Below are 14,053 nucleotides of genomic sequence, written 5' to 3'. Positions count from 1 at the left end.
TCTCTGGGGTGGAGGTGGGCTGGCATCTGTACCAGACCTATCACAGGCCACAGAGGCAACCTGCTAGATGAATGAGCTCTCTCTCTCTCTGGCACCTGCCCTGCGTCACGGCACAATCCCTGAGGCTCATTTGAAACAGACCCCCATGCTGGCAAAAGGCTGGTCTTTCTCCCTCTTGTATGGCTTTCTTGTATGGCTTGAACGTGGGGCTAGCACCTGGTGAGTGTGTCAGGTGTGGGGAAGCTGAGGACTGAAACTTCTCTTAGCTCTTACAGTATGGCCTGACGCCAGGGCCCTCCTCAGGTCTAGCGTGGCATCTCCTTCCTACCCGCTAAGGCTTTCCCTGACAGTGAGTCTCCAGGCCCAGGGCTGATCAGGCCCCTCTTTGCTTTGTTTATGCCTGCTCTGCACTTACTTAATCTGGATAGAGCTCCATAGAGCATAGCACCTTAAACAGTCAACAAATGTGCAAGATAAAATGAAAACAGCCTTCAGCCAAACAAAAACAAAACACAAAGAGGGTTTGGTCCACCTCCTTCTCACTGAGGGCTCCAGAGCAAGACTGAGAACAGGGAGACACCTCAAACTTCCAGAAAGCCATGCATGTCACACTCCGGCCCCAAAGACTGAGCACGGCAACCTTCCGAGAATGGTCACAGTGCACACGGCACTGTTCTGAGAGAGGCTTGCTGGACATGGCCCCCCGAGTTCATATGACTCTTCTCCATGAGGAGATGATACAGTGACCTCACGGATGACAGCGCAGCTCTGACAACTCTGGATACACCCCTCCCATTACTTATAATGGGCAGCATCAGGAGATGTTCATGCCAAGGCTAAAGCTGTAAGCAGGCAGCTACAGCGTGGATCCAGCTAGCATCGTGGAAGAGCCTTGTAAAACATAGCTGATGCTGGGTAAAGAAAGCCTCTGGGCTGCTTCCCAGCCATAATTGCAGGCCGCTCTTGCTGAGTTAGTCCATTGTGAGCACCATCACGAATGACCAGAGCTCAGAGGGACCAGGGTAGGTACAACAGGGTCAAGGTCTCCATGCAGAAAGATATTCACCTTGATCTCCTAAGTACTGAGCTCAGACTCACAGTGAGACAAGCAAAGCCAGGGACTTTACAGATGCTTGTGTGGCAAATGGTAGTGGCTACCTGTGATACTGGAGCAATGACGCTGTCCCCCACACCTCACCAACACCACAGAGGACGCCATAGGGAAACAATGAAAACTCTCACTGCATTTAACCTCGTGAGAGTGTCTGTGAGCTCCCTGGTAGCAGGGGCAGGGTGATATTAGGAGGCCAATACTACAGCTTCCCCATCTTAAGCCAAGGCAGCCCCTCTGGCACTCAAATAGCTTGGAATTAGTGGGGCGGGGATCACTGTCTCCATTTGAGCTCTAAGGAAAGTGGGCCCAGGAAGGGTAAGTGACTCACTCCAGGTCACAATGCATTTGGACTGCTCTGTGGAACTAGAGTTCTCTGCTTTCTATCCAGTCACTCTGCCTGCCTCTCTGGCTGATTGCCAGCGGTATCTGTCGCTTCGGGTATCAACCTGATACACCTGGGAAGAGGGAAAAGGGAGCCTCACCTAAGCGACTGACTCCAAGGACTAGCCTATGGGCATGTCTGTGGGGCATTTTCTTGATTTCTAATTGATGGATGAGGCCCAGCCCACTGTGGGCGGTACCATTCCTAGATAAGTGGGTCTGGGCTGTTTAAGGAAGGTAGCTGAATCCAAACCTGGAAGCAAGCCAGCAAGCTCTATTGCTACTCATGTCTCATAATGCAATTAAACTGCTTACTCCTGTCGTGCTGTCCCTTGAAGGATCACAATTTTGTAATCGAAATAAACTCCTTCTACCAAGCTGTTTGGGCAAACTAGGATGCTGGGTACTCCACCTCAATTCTAGGCCTGTTTCCTCATCAGTAGAGTGAGAAGCATGCCTTGCTCACACCTTTCTCATGGGTGAGCATACATGCCAAGCAGGAAGTCTAAAGTCCCCAGATGTGTGCAAACCCTCACGACTCCAACAGAAAGAATGACTACTTTCCAAAGCTTGATGATCCTGAGACTGTCACCTCCCTCATGACTGTGTCTGCTTCAGGGAGACCTGAGACTTGCTGTGGTGAGAGGTGTGGGCAGTCCGGAAGCAGCCCAGCAACCCTGCTACTGGCTGTGCAGGTTTACGGGGTACCCTATCTTGCTAAATCTCTTCTTTCTCTTAGAGGAGACAGCCACAAGAGTCAGGAGAGCTCCGTCCTGGCACCCAGGAAGGTCACCCAAGTAATCAATGCCATTCCTAAAGACAGCAGCATCTGGGGCCTTCTTAGAGCCCCTTAAAGGACGTGTGCAGACCAGGCAAGACTTTTATGCTTTGAGGCCTGCTTTTCTCCTCACTAAAAACAGGGGCAGTACCTGTCCCTGCACAGCCTGTCTCCATGATGGGGACAATATAAGGTCTGTGGGAAGGGCCACAGGTCTCTGAGAAGTGGCAGATTCCTAGACTAGGACAAGGAAAGCTCACAGTGAGACTAAGGTGTCCCACCGAGCTGAAACACAGGAAAGCCATGGGGCCATGGACCAGGAGTGTAAGATCCAGCTCTCCTTCCCTGGGGGTCTGTCTGAGCAGTAAAATGAGCAATGGCATGAGTTACACACCCAGTCAAGCACTCATGAGCCAACACTGAGAGCACAAAACTTATGAAGGGAGGGGCAGGGGAGGAGGGAGGGGATGAGCACCTGATCAACAGAAAAAAAAAGCCACCTAGGAAATACAGAATAAAAGAAATGAGACGCCGGGCGGTGGTGGCGCACGCCTTTAATCCCAGCACTCAGGAGACAGAGGCAGGCGGATTTCTGAGTTCGAGGCCAGCCTAGTCTACAGAGTCCGTTCCAGGACAGCCAGGGCTACACAGAGAAACCCTGTCTCAGGAGAGAGAGAGAGAGAGAGAGATCTATTTCATAACCACTATGGGTTTCGAGGTCATCCTCAGCTCTTTAGAGTTTGAGGATAACTTGGTGTTATAGTTTGTATATGTTCAGCCCAGGAAGTGGCATGATTGGAAGGTATGGTCCTGTTAGAGTAGGTGTGTCACTGTGTGGTGTGGACTGTAAGACATTCATCCTAGCTGCCTGGAAGTCAGTATACTGTTAGCAGTCTTCAGATGAAGATGTAGAACTCTCAGCTCCACCTGCACCGTGTCTGCCTGGATGCTGCCACGTTCCCGCCTTGAAGATAACGGACTGAATCTCTGAACCTGTAAGCCAGCCCCAATTAAAACGTTCTTATAAGAGTTGCCTTGGTCATGGTGTCTGTTCACAGCAGTAAAACCCTGACTAGGACACCTTGGCTGCATGAGATTCTGTCCCAAAAATAAATAAATTATTCAACCCCCCAATCCTTGTTCAACATAACCACCATGATCTCGGGCCTCTCTCTCTGTCGGATCGTCCTAGGAGACTAGAGACCTCGGGTGAAAGAGTACTGTGGAGATGTGCAGATGCCACTGCGGCTGAACAAGGGACATGACGAGCCCACACCAGGTGCAAAGGAACCTTCGACACCACCCCTGCCTCACCTGGAAGGCAAGGCCTAAGTCCCCGATCGTGAGAGCAGCCCCGGACCAAAGGACATCGAGCACAGTAGCTGGCACAGGTACTTTAAAGCATCGGTGCTACAGAAGACTTGAAAACAACTGAAACCTAGAGAGTCCCTCGGGACTAGGCAAACCTGATGGACTCGCCAACCTGAGATACTGAAATGGATCCTGAGTTGAGAAAGAAAGAAATCCAAAGTCATTGGTAACATTATTATGGTAACTCTGAGAAACTGAAAATGAGGTTCCTAACCGCCAGAAATACAGAAGATTCTGTGCACAGAAACAGTGTGTCTGTGTGTCTGTGTGTCTGTGTGTGTGTGTGTGTGTGTGTGGTGTTACTGAGTAATTGACATAAAATGTTAGCAACTCGTAAAACAGGCAAAAACAATTACTGTTCTATTCTGTGACTTTTCTAAAGGTTTAAAGAGATTCTCTAAGTAGGAAGAGATCCTGTTAGTCCTTGGAAAGCTCACAGACCCACCATACCCAAGCCATAGTGCCTGCCACCATCTCAGGAACACTCACCAGTCAGGTACTCCAGGACAGCAGCCATGTACACAGGTGCCCCCACTCCGATCCGATACTTAGGGTGGCCTTTCTTGATGTACCGAAGCATGCGTCCCACAGGGAAGATGACTCCGGCCTTGGCTGACCGGGAGGTCTTGGTGGATTTCTTCTTCCCGCCGCGGCTCGACATGGCGACAGCCCCAGAAATAGATCAGCGAGCTCACTGTGAAGGCAGGACACATGATCAGGACCACTGGAGTCAGCTCATTACCCCCTTTTCCAGGTATACCATGGTCTTTCCCTGGGAACAGATGACAGCCACAGCAGGCAGCTGCTGAGCCCACTGAGCCTGCAGTCAGTCATTGATGTGCTTGGCTGGAGCCGTCTGACCCTTGCAAAGAAAATATACAGCTTCGCACATTTTATCCTGTGACATCAATTTTATTAGTCACTTCCATTTAAATGTTATACTGACAATGACTTTTCTCAAGTGTCTCACTTTTAATGCCCCATGGTGTAAAATAAAGCAGGTTTTGAAAAATTTAAGCCTACAATGGTATTATTAAATAACCATAAAAACTATTGGACTTAGCATAATCTTGATTACTGCATCATTAATTCAACCGCTTAATTATTGCCAGTCTATACTGGGTACTGGTCTAGCAGATACATAATTCAATAAAGAATTTTTTCATAAAAGGTAATGATCTTTGTTGTTATGTTTTACATCTCTTTAACAATTTCATCTTTATGTTCTTGGGACTGGAATAATAAATCTGTAGTAAAATGGGAAGAAAACTGGGGCTTCCACCTAGAACGGGACATACAGCCAAGAGGGTGGGTTCTTACACTAGGACCCTGACCTGTGACAGGCAAGAACCAGATGTCACAGGCTGGTACCCCACCCCTTTCCGAAGGAGCAGCTTGTGGTCAGGGATGACTCCTTTAAGACAGATGCACAGACCAGCTGTCCCCCAGGAGACCTGCGAGTGTGTGTGGGCTGCCTCTGTGGACAGCAGTGTTTGCCAGAAGCCATGAGCACCAGGACCTGGCAAGTCCTATACACGCTCACTCTTTAAAGACTGACATCTCCCCCACCCCAACCCCCCCGAAAAAAGAAAATCTTTGGCCGAGCAGTGGTGGCGTACGCCTTTAATCCCAGCACGCAGGAGGCAGAGGCAGGGGGATTTCTGAGTTTGAGGCCTGGTCTACAGAGTGAATTCCAGGACAGCCAGGGCTACACAGAGAAACCCTGTCTCGAAAAACAAAAAAAAAAAAATTAAAAAAAAAAACGACATTCCTTCTGTTTCCCTCTCTGACAGAGTCTCTGTAACAAAATCCTTGTGATCCTGTGATCGTCAGTGTCCGAGTCCCACTGCTGCCACGGAAGGGGAAACATCAGGAAGGGTAACATACATTTTTCGGGACCAGGCCTGAAAATGGGCACACCGCTGCTGATCTGTCAGCATTGAGCAACACATCTGCATGTAACTGCTGGAGGGGTTGGGGAAGTTCACTCTGGCCATCTGCTCCAGGGGGTATGGTGGGGCATGTGACAAACCAGTTTGAAAGCTAATTTTGAACCCTGGTCTGAGTGGCAATCACAGTATAACCTGTGTCCTACATTGCAGCCTCATCTGAAGGGAGGACAGGTCCCCATCCTGGACACAGTGACTTCCCAAGCAAGCGCTCAGCCTCTTGTCGGGCACCACTGACAAGCCATACTACTTGGCCAGAGAAGTATGTCTGTCCTTGCCAGGTTCACCATCCAGGAGGGCGTCCTATTCCATTACCCAGAAGGATAGGACCCCAGACACTTTAAAAGGCACAAAGACAGTACCTAGTTACCACTGCGTGCTGGCCACCCCTTTGCTGTTACCAGGCCAGGACCTGAAGAATCCACCCACTCTAGGAGATCTCTGAGCCACACCCTCTGTGCTGTGTGTTTCAGTATCTGAGGCTTCCTCTAGCATCCCATCCAGGTGTTCAGAGGACAGAGACTTAATCTGGCAATGTGTTGGAGGAGGTACCTTTGGAAAATGATTAAGATTAGGCAAAGACAGGGTCTCCACGATTGAACTGTGGTGGCTTGAAAGAAGGAAAAGAGTTTTAAGACAGACAAGACACACGCACGCACACATGCACAGATGGATGCATGCATGCACGCAATTCCTGTATCATGCCGTGTGATGCTCTACACAACCTCAGGACTCTTAACAGGAAGGAGGCCACTGCCAGATGTGGCCCCTCAACCTTTTACCTCCACAACCCCTTCTATAAAACAGCCTGCCTCGGATATCTCATCATGGTACCAGGACATACGGCCTCACTCTGCAGCTCCTTCATCTCTACACTGAGCACAGCGTGTGAGCTGGAGAAAAAAGATCGTGAGAAGAGGCATTCTTCAACTGTAAGCTGCCCGACAAGCAAGGTGTGGCTACAGAGTACGGGTTGTCCTCATAGCACAGATGGAGCCTGAGAGCTGCTAGGCTGGTGAGGACTCGGTGAGAGGGGCGGACAAGACAGGCAGTCCTGAAGAGAGTGCTGTAGGGCAGCTCCTGAAGGGAGTACTGTAGGGATGTGCCTCAGGCTCACCACTCCTGAACCACCTCCTTCCCACTCCACCCTTAGTCCCACAGTTCCCTAGAATCACACACCTTTCCCAGACCTGCTGTCCTACCTTGTGGTGCCTGTGCCTTCTATGACTGATACAAGCCCATCAAAGAGCTCCCTGTGATGGAATCTGCTATGGCTGTGTTTTCTGTCCCTACTGACATCCTGGCTAGGCTAGTTCTGCTGAACAAAGTCCTGATGGCCCCAGTCTTCTTATTCCCAACAACTACAGCTTCCTTTCAGACTGACTCAGTTAGTCCTGATAGAGCTCCAGGGACCCAGAAATCAATCAATCAATCAATCCTTATATAATAATTTCCCTCTGGGAGCCGGACGGTGGTGGCGCATACCTTTAATCCCAGCACTTGGGGGGCAGAGGCAGGAGGATTTCTGAGTTCAAGGCCAGCCTGGTCTATAGAGTGAGTTCCAGGACAGCCAGGGCTACACAGAGAAACCCTGTCTCGAAAAACCAAAATAAATAAATAAATAATAATAATAATTTCCCTCTGCCAGCTCCCCCTCTAATACATTATATGCATTGATCCTTTTCAGTTCTATATTCTCTTCAAGTCCCTTTCCAATCCTCCCTTCCAACCTGTTCACCATTCTAGATTTATATGTATCTGCCCTCAACACTCGCTACACTGTATCACCGACACCTGGTTTCTTAGCTGCCTTGGTGTCCCAAACCAATTTGCTCCATTCACCACTGTAGCCTTACTTGCTATTTTGTGGTTGTTCGGTTGCCATTCCAATAAGCCAGTTCCCACCAGCGGAGAACAGAGCAGCATGTCCAAAGGCCAAGGACTTACAGCCATGGCTGGTGGGGTATTGGTCTGGAGCCTTTTCTGGGATTATCCCTTAACACCCATTTGTGAAGACCCATCTGTCAAGTTGCTGTGAAAGCTGAGACCATCAAAAGTCAGGGAGTTTGTACCACCTTAGGAGTTCCCAGGAAGAAAAGGTCCTGATGGCTGAGAGATAAGTCACACAAAGGATTATGGCTGTGGCCATCTTTGATCCTGTTTACCTTCCCTCTCAGCACTGTCTGAGTAATTCCAGCCAGAGGAAACTGGTGAGCCCAAGATGGTGGAGCAGAGACAGCCTTTCTCAGGGGTGACCAATATTTTCACCTGTACAATGAGAAGCCGGCATCTACAAAAGTTCTGGGCTGCATTCATAGGTGTCCTGGGATGCATACAGCCCGCAGGTTGTAGGCTGTACATGGAACCAGTCAGGGCACTCAAACCAGGGGAATAATCAATTCTGAAGCCTTCATCATCTAAGCTACAAATATATGCATACCCATTCTAAAGGAAGGTATTGGTTAGGACTACTAGGGAGTTGCATCAGAGAACCTGTATATGTGTGGAGGAATCTCATCTGTAAGTGTCCAAACACTGTCCGTGAGTCCCACCTGCTCTATTCCCTGCAGCTGAATGAATGTCTGTATCCATGTGCATGCCACCTTCCTTGTCTACTCTGACCGTAAAGGCAAGGCAGAGGCAGTCCGTTCTGCAGGGGAGGATGGTGATTCTGTCTGCAGCAATCTCCATTTACTTCTGTCCTGCTAGAATATCAGCACTGGCACTGCTCTTATGTCCCCAGGGGCATGTGGCTATGCTGCACAAGCCAAGCTGCACTGTGACTGGCTCGGAACAGGAACCAGTCCTTGTACTCTAGTCGGTCAGGAAGAATTTCTCCCCATCCATCAAACGCTAAATCACAGAGTGAGCCGTCTACAACCAAAGGAGGGGCTGCACACAGAAGAGATTGGGGCACATGGACGGACAGACGCTGCTCATGCCCCACTTCTAGTGGTGGAGGAAAAGCAAACCCCAAACCCAAGTGCCACTCGCAAGCAGGAAACGGCTTGTAGCTGGGGCCTGACTGCACTGTACTTCCTGAGCTCTGTGGAGGGACTGGTCCTGTACTGTAAAGGCAGCTTTGCCACTATCTCCTCCCCTTCCACACCCCTGGTAAAGACAGCTCCAAAAAAAGTTTTTAAAAAAAGCCATTAGAAGAATATGTGACCTTAAGAGAGCAAGAGCCCAGCCAGGCCAAGTATCTGGAAGCTTCCAGGTATTTGCTACACAGGAATCCCAACTAAGAGTGAGTAGGCCTGACCACTGCTCTCTGTCTCCTCTCTTGCTCAAATCCCAGGGGGTTCCTGGCTGCTCTTAGGATCAGCTGTGGTTCTGATGGGATTCCGTGGAGTTTCCCCTGTCCTCGCCTGACCCTGCTACCCTGAGCCTCTAGCTTTCCTTCACAGGTTATCTTCTACAATTGGCACACGTGGTTTCTCCGGCCTCGGTCACGTGCCCCCATCTGTCCTCCTTTGGCCAGCAAACTCCCCCCTTGATCTTTCCAAGGCAGATGGAGCTCAACCCCACTTACACAACTGTCCCTCCTCTACTGATGTCCAGCCAGCTCTCCAGGACAGGGCCTGGCATTTCTGGCTCATGATTATTTCCTAACCCCAACATAATCACCTTTTGGGACATACTAGTAAGACACCAACCAGGCAGGGCTGCTCTCAGCAAGCAAGTTATAGGACTCTTTGGAACGAAGAGTTGATCCACTTAGCTGCACTTAAAGGAGCTGTAGCAGGAGCCCCCGCCCCTAAGCCTACAGAATGAAGTAGGTGGGTTTAACAGGTAAGGGTCCACCTCAGCCCACCCCTTCCCATTTCATATTTCATTAATGGGCTCTGAAAAGCCCATCAAGGGCCAAAGGCTACTGCAAACCTCTGAACATCACATACAGACTAGTAGTTTCTCTCTTTAAATATATCTTTCATCAACTTGGGGCACCATCAGCTCCAAGCTTGTCCCTAGGGGAGGCAGGAATGGCTTTCTAGGACCTGAGAAAATGGCAGACTGAACTGTACCACTCCCTAAAGCTGGCCCACGTAGTAGAAAGTAAGCCAGTAAGGAAGTTATCATATGTGAATTTCCAGACCAATCTCAGTGTGATACAGTGTGAGCTCTCCCTGCCTGGTGAAAACTATGACCTAGCTCGTAGCAAAATGAGAAAGAGGGAAAGTCTAAAGTCTCAGGAGACTCCTCATCCTTAAGGGGAAAAATCCCCACAAGTTGAAAAGGTTGATCGAGTCAGAGGTTGTATGTAAGCCCAGTTGCTGTTGCTCAATTGGTCAATTGTGGACAAGCTGTAGTATCCAGTAGTGAGTATGAGGTGTCCATTTCAGAGCTAATGGCAACTGTGACTACACACTTAAGGTGAACCTACAGGAAATTTAGTTGGGTTTGGACTTTTGTCTTCCACTCCAGCACAGACTTTCAAAACTGGGACTCCATACTGCAGAGTCTACAAACAAAACACTTCCTCTCTTTTAACAGTAAAACCTCAAACCACAGAGGTGTCAGTAAGAGGGAAACCGAAGAGGAGAACCCCTCTAATTGTCTATTCTTCTAAGCTGTTTTATTAGATCATTAAAATCTTACAAAGACTTCATAATGATTGTAATTGTAGGAGCCGAGATCTGCCTCAACTGCTTGTTCAAAAGTTACACCGTCAAACCTAGAAAACACTTTCCCCTGCATTTCTTCAAAGACTCTTTCAAGCAATCTTCTGCCCAGCAGTGAGATATCGGTGGTCTCTGCAGGAGTGGGCGCTGGGCTCAGCGTCTTGCACACCTGTTGTCAGGTGACACCGCCAGCAGCATCCCGTGCCTCCCATCTCTACTCACCCCACCCCCAGAGACTCTCTTCTCAGCTGTCCCTCTGCGCGCGGGGAGCCTCCAGTCTTCCGGAGTCACCTTAAAAATAACACCTCCCCAGCACAAAGCAAACAAAAGGCGAGCAAGAGCCGCGGGGCTTCCATGGCTCCTCTCCAGCCCACCCCGGCCTGGGATTCCGTCCGCGAGTAGTCCCCAGGCCTCGCCTGCTCAGGCCTCGCGGCGGGTGCCCCACCAGCCGGCCTCACAACGGCCCGTGGCTCGCGCCCCACTTTATTGTGCCCGGGAGGGCACGCGCGGGCCGGCGGCGCACGAGCAAGTAAACTCTGAGCACAGCAGCTCCGGGCCCGGGCGGAACGGCCGGTCACGACCTCCGGGCCTCGGTGCCCTCGGGCCCACGCCATCCCTGGCTCTCCCTCCCGGGCAGAGGGGGAGACCCGATCAGCCCCTTGCCCACAAAGCGCCCCGGCGGGGGCAGGGGTGCGTCTCCGAGCGAAGTTGGTTTCCGGGTTTGCTTTCCGAACAAAACCATCCGGACCCGCGCGCTGCCCCGGGCAGGGCCTTGGCGGACTCCGGGCGACCCGAGGTCCGAGAGTAACCGCCGGAGCTTCCCCGGCGCCAGGCAGCGCCCCGCGCGCGGCGGCAGGCGGGCGCGCGGGGCCCGGACGGGGCGGACCGGCAGCCTGCGGCTCCGAGGCCCGCGCGGCACTTACCGGGCGGCTGTACAGTGAGGGGCCCGAGGCCGGTCGGCCGCTTGCGCCGGTCCGCTCCGCACTCCTGCCTGGCCGCCCACGCCTCCTCGCTTCCCGCCCGCGCGTCCCGCGCTCGCGCCCTCCGCCCGGCTCCGCTGGAACCAGTGAACTGGAACCACTCGCGGCGGCCCCGGGATTCCCACAATGCACAGCGCGCCGCTCGTCACATCCCTTCCCGGCCTCGCGCGTCCGGCCACCCCTCCCCGCGCCACTCGGCGCCCCGGCCTTGACCCCGGCCTGCGCCGGGCCGCGGACGACAACGACGCCAGCCTCAGTTGCACCCAGGCCTTGGCGCTCTGCGACCCCCAGGCATCGGTCTGCGCGCCAGAGCTGCAGGGGTCGGGCCTCAGAAAGATGCCTGTCTGTAGCGCGCCTCTGCAAGAGTCTGCTGTGAGCACCTACTGTGTGTCTGGTGTCGCCTTGTCCCCAGTAGCGTCGTCCACAAAGAGGGAGGATAGTACAATTGCTGTTACCAGGGATCTTCTGCCCGGTCAGCACCAACTCCGCGCCTCAAGCCGGCCCCCTGTCTTTAAATACAAGGACTTGTCAGGCAACTGTGTGCTCCAGGATCAGCTGCTGCAGCTCAACTCCCTTGATCAGTGGGATTCTACAGAGCTGGCCTCAAAGTCTGGTCTTGCTTTGCTAATGGAATCGGTTAGCTACCTCCACCAAGCAAACGTTTGTTGACTTCTGGCTCCAAGTGGAGACTTACTGATTTAAACAGTGATACTTTTATTACATATTAAGGTGGTGGGGTGGGTGTCAGCCAGAGAAAACTAAAGACTCTCCTTCAGGCCCAGGCTACACTAGAATATTAGTAGGTTTTTGGTTTGTGACCCTTTAACAGCAGGGCCATCTCTCCAACCCTTGCGCATTTTATAGACACAAAAAGCATTGTCTAAAGCCCCTGGCCCATGCATTCATTATTTCAAATAAATATCTGGGACATTCTGCACACCATGCATAAACTTGAGTGTAGTTATGAAATGGTAAACAGAACTGGCAACTCCCACCCACCCCACTCCACCCTACCCCCACCCCGATTTCCTGGAGCTTACAGTCTGGTGGGAAAAGAAAGGCAAGAGACAAAGGAATCACACATTACAGAGTATAAATTCTCAGAGGAAACAAGGTAGGAAAAAATCCTAGGAAAGATAAGCAGGGGTGTATTTGGTAGTCTTGAGGCTGAAGAGATGGGTGGCTCCGTGTATAACAGCACTTCGTGCTCTTGCAGAGCATTCATTTGTGTAGTCCTGATAACTCCACTCCGGGGGGGGCTCCAGTGCCCTCTTCTGACATCCATGAGTACCAGGCACCATGGGGTGCACATACACACAAGTAGGCAAAACACTCAAACACACAGAATAAAGTCCATCTAACCTTTTAAAAAGAGTGAGTTTCAGTAAGAAAGAAACATTTCCGGAAAGGCCTGAAGGAGTAGAGGGAGCAAGCAAGCCATGGAATGGGTACTGAGGAGAAGGACTATTCCAAACATGAAACTCTGAGACAGGAGCATGTCCGAAACTATTATGGGCTGGAGTATGAAAACGAAGTCCAGAAAATGGAGGGTCAACTGTTGGATTTCTTGTCACTGTAGCAAATTAAAGGAACAATTTAAAAGAGAAATGTTTTTATTTTTGACTAAATTTCAGGTTTCAACCCATAGTCCATGGCTCCAATGATTAGGCCATATTGGAGAACAGAGCATCAAAATGGCAGAGTGACAGAGGCTACTCACCTCATGGCAATCAGGAAGCTAAGGGAGGGAGTCAGGACAATATATACTCCAGTGATGGGCCCTCTGTAACCTAACTCCTCCCACTAGGGCTCGCATCCTAAAGTTTCCAAGATGTCCTCAAGTAGTGTAACCAGCTAAAGACCATGTCTTCAGTGAACTTGAGGTAAAGGTGGGCATTTCATTTTCGAGCCATGATATCTGCTCGTGGGTCCTAAAGGCTCAGGATCATCTCAAGAGTTTCAGTGGTCTTGGTTATTTTCAACATTGTTCAAACTTTCAAGTCTAAAACCTTGAGACTCCAGGCAAACTCTTTCAACTGTGAGCCCCTAGAGCTTCCTGATGCTGTGACCCTTTAATACGGTTCCTCACGTTGTGGTGACCCCCCGCCCCCAACCATAACATGAGTCTCATTGCTACTTCACAACTGCAATTTTTCTACTGTTATGAGCCATAGTGCGAATATCTGACACTCAGGATGGCTGATAGGTAAACCCTGGGAAAGGGTCATTTGACTCCCAAGGGAGTCATGACCCCCAGGTTCAGAAGCACTGCCCTATAGAATTAAAAAGCCACTTACATACTTCTATCATGCAATGGCTTGGAACAAACTCTTCTGTTCTGAACGGGGAGAAGGGGAGCATTGAGAGGAGGGATGAAACAAAAGTAAGACTGGAACTCACCATGTCTGGGATCCGGGACAAGGTGAGTTGCTCACTGTAAACCTGGCTAAAAGCATTGAGTGACAGCCATGCTACACTTCCATACTGCAGCGAGTCCTCCTCTATCAGATCTGTTAATTGTTTAAACTCAGTCCCCTATGTCTCAGGATACAGACAACATGTCATAAACCTGGGCTCAGTCTCCTGTGAAGTCATTGTTCTCGACTGAAAGCTCACAGGCACAGTGTGTACTGTCCACATTCCTTTCCATTCTGGGCTTCTGGGCTCCTACCAGAACCATCTCTTAAATTCTGCTTACAGGGCTAGACAGTTGGTTCAGTGATTAAGAGCACTTGCTGTTCTTTCGAAGGACCCAAGTTCAATTCCCAACAACCCACCAGGAGGCTCAGCACTTCCTCAGGCACCAGGAATGCATGTGGTACACAGGCACAGGTGCAGGCAGAGCACTCATATGGATA

At 50.7% G+C, this 14,053-nt stretch overlaps 1 protein-coding gene across 5 annotated transcripts in view; it reads right to left on the bottom strand.

The window, feature by feature from the left end:
• Positions 1 to 11,441, bottom strand: part of Macroh2a1 (macroH2A.1 histone) — a 63,027-nt gene extending 51,586 nt beyond the window's left edge. The window contains exons 1-2 of one of the 5 annotated variants that reach the window (XM_021180008.3): positions 11,139 to 11,441; positions 4,134 to 4,338 (exon numbers count right to left, since the gene is read on the bottom strand). In XM_021180008.3, coding sequence (XP_021035667.1) covers positions 4,134 to 4,305 — 172 coding nt within the window. In that variant the 5' untranslated portion in view covers positions 4,306 to 4,338; positions 11,139 to 11,441. Of the gene's footprint in view, positions 1 to 4,133; positions 4,339 to 10,437; positions 10,459 to 11,138 lie in introns of those variants that run through there. The other 4 variants (XM_021180009.3, XM_021180005.3, XM_021180007.3 and 1 more) reach the window with 4 other exon arrangements.
• Between the last annotated feature and the right edge of the window lie 2,612 nt (positions 11,442 to 14,053).

This window comes from Mus caroli, unplaced genomic scaffold, assembly GCF_978045245.1.
Source record: "Mus caroli unplaced genomic scaffold, Mus_caroli_1 scaffold_15, whole genome shotgun sequence".
NCBI lineage: Eukaryota > Metazoa > Chordata > Mammalia > Rodentia > Muridae > Mus > Mus caroli.
The sequence above is the reverse complement of the archived record's forward strand: the minus strand, read 5'-3'. Positions and strand labels throughout refer to the sequence as shown.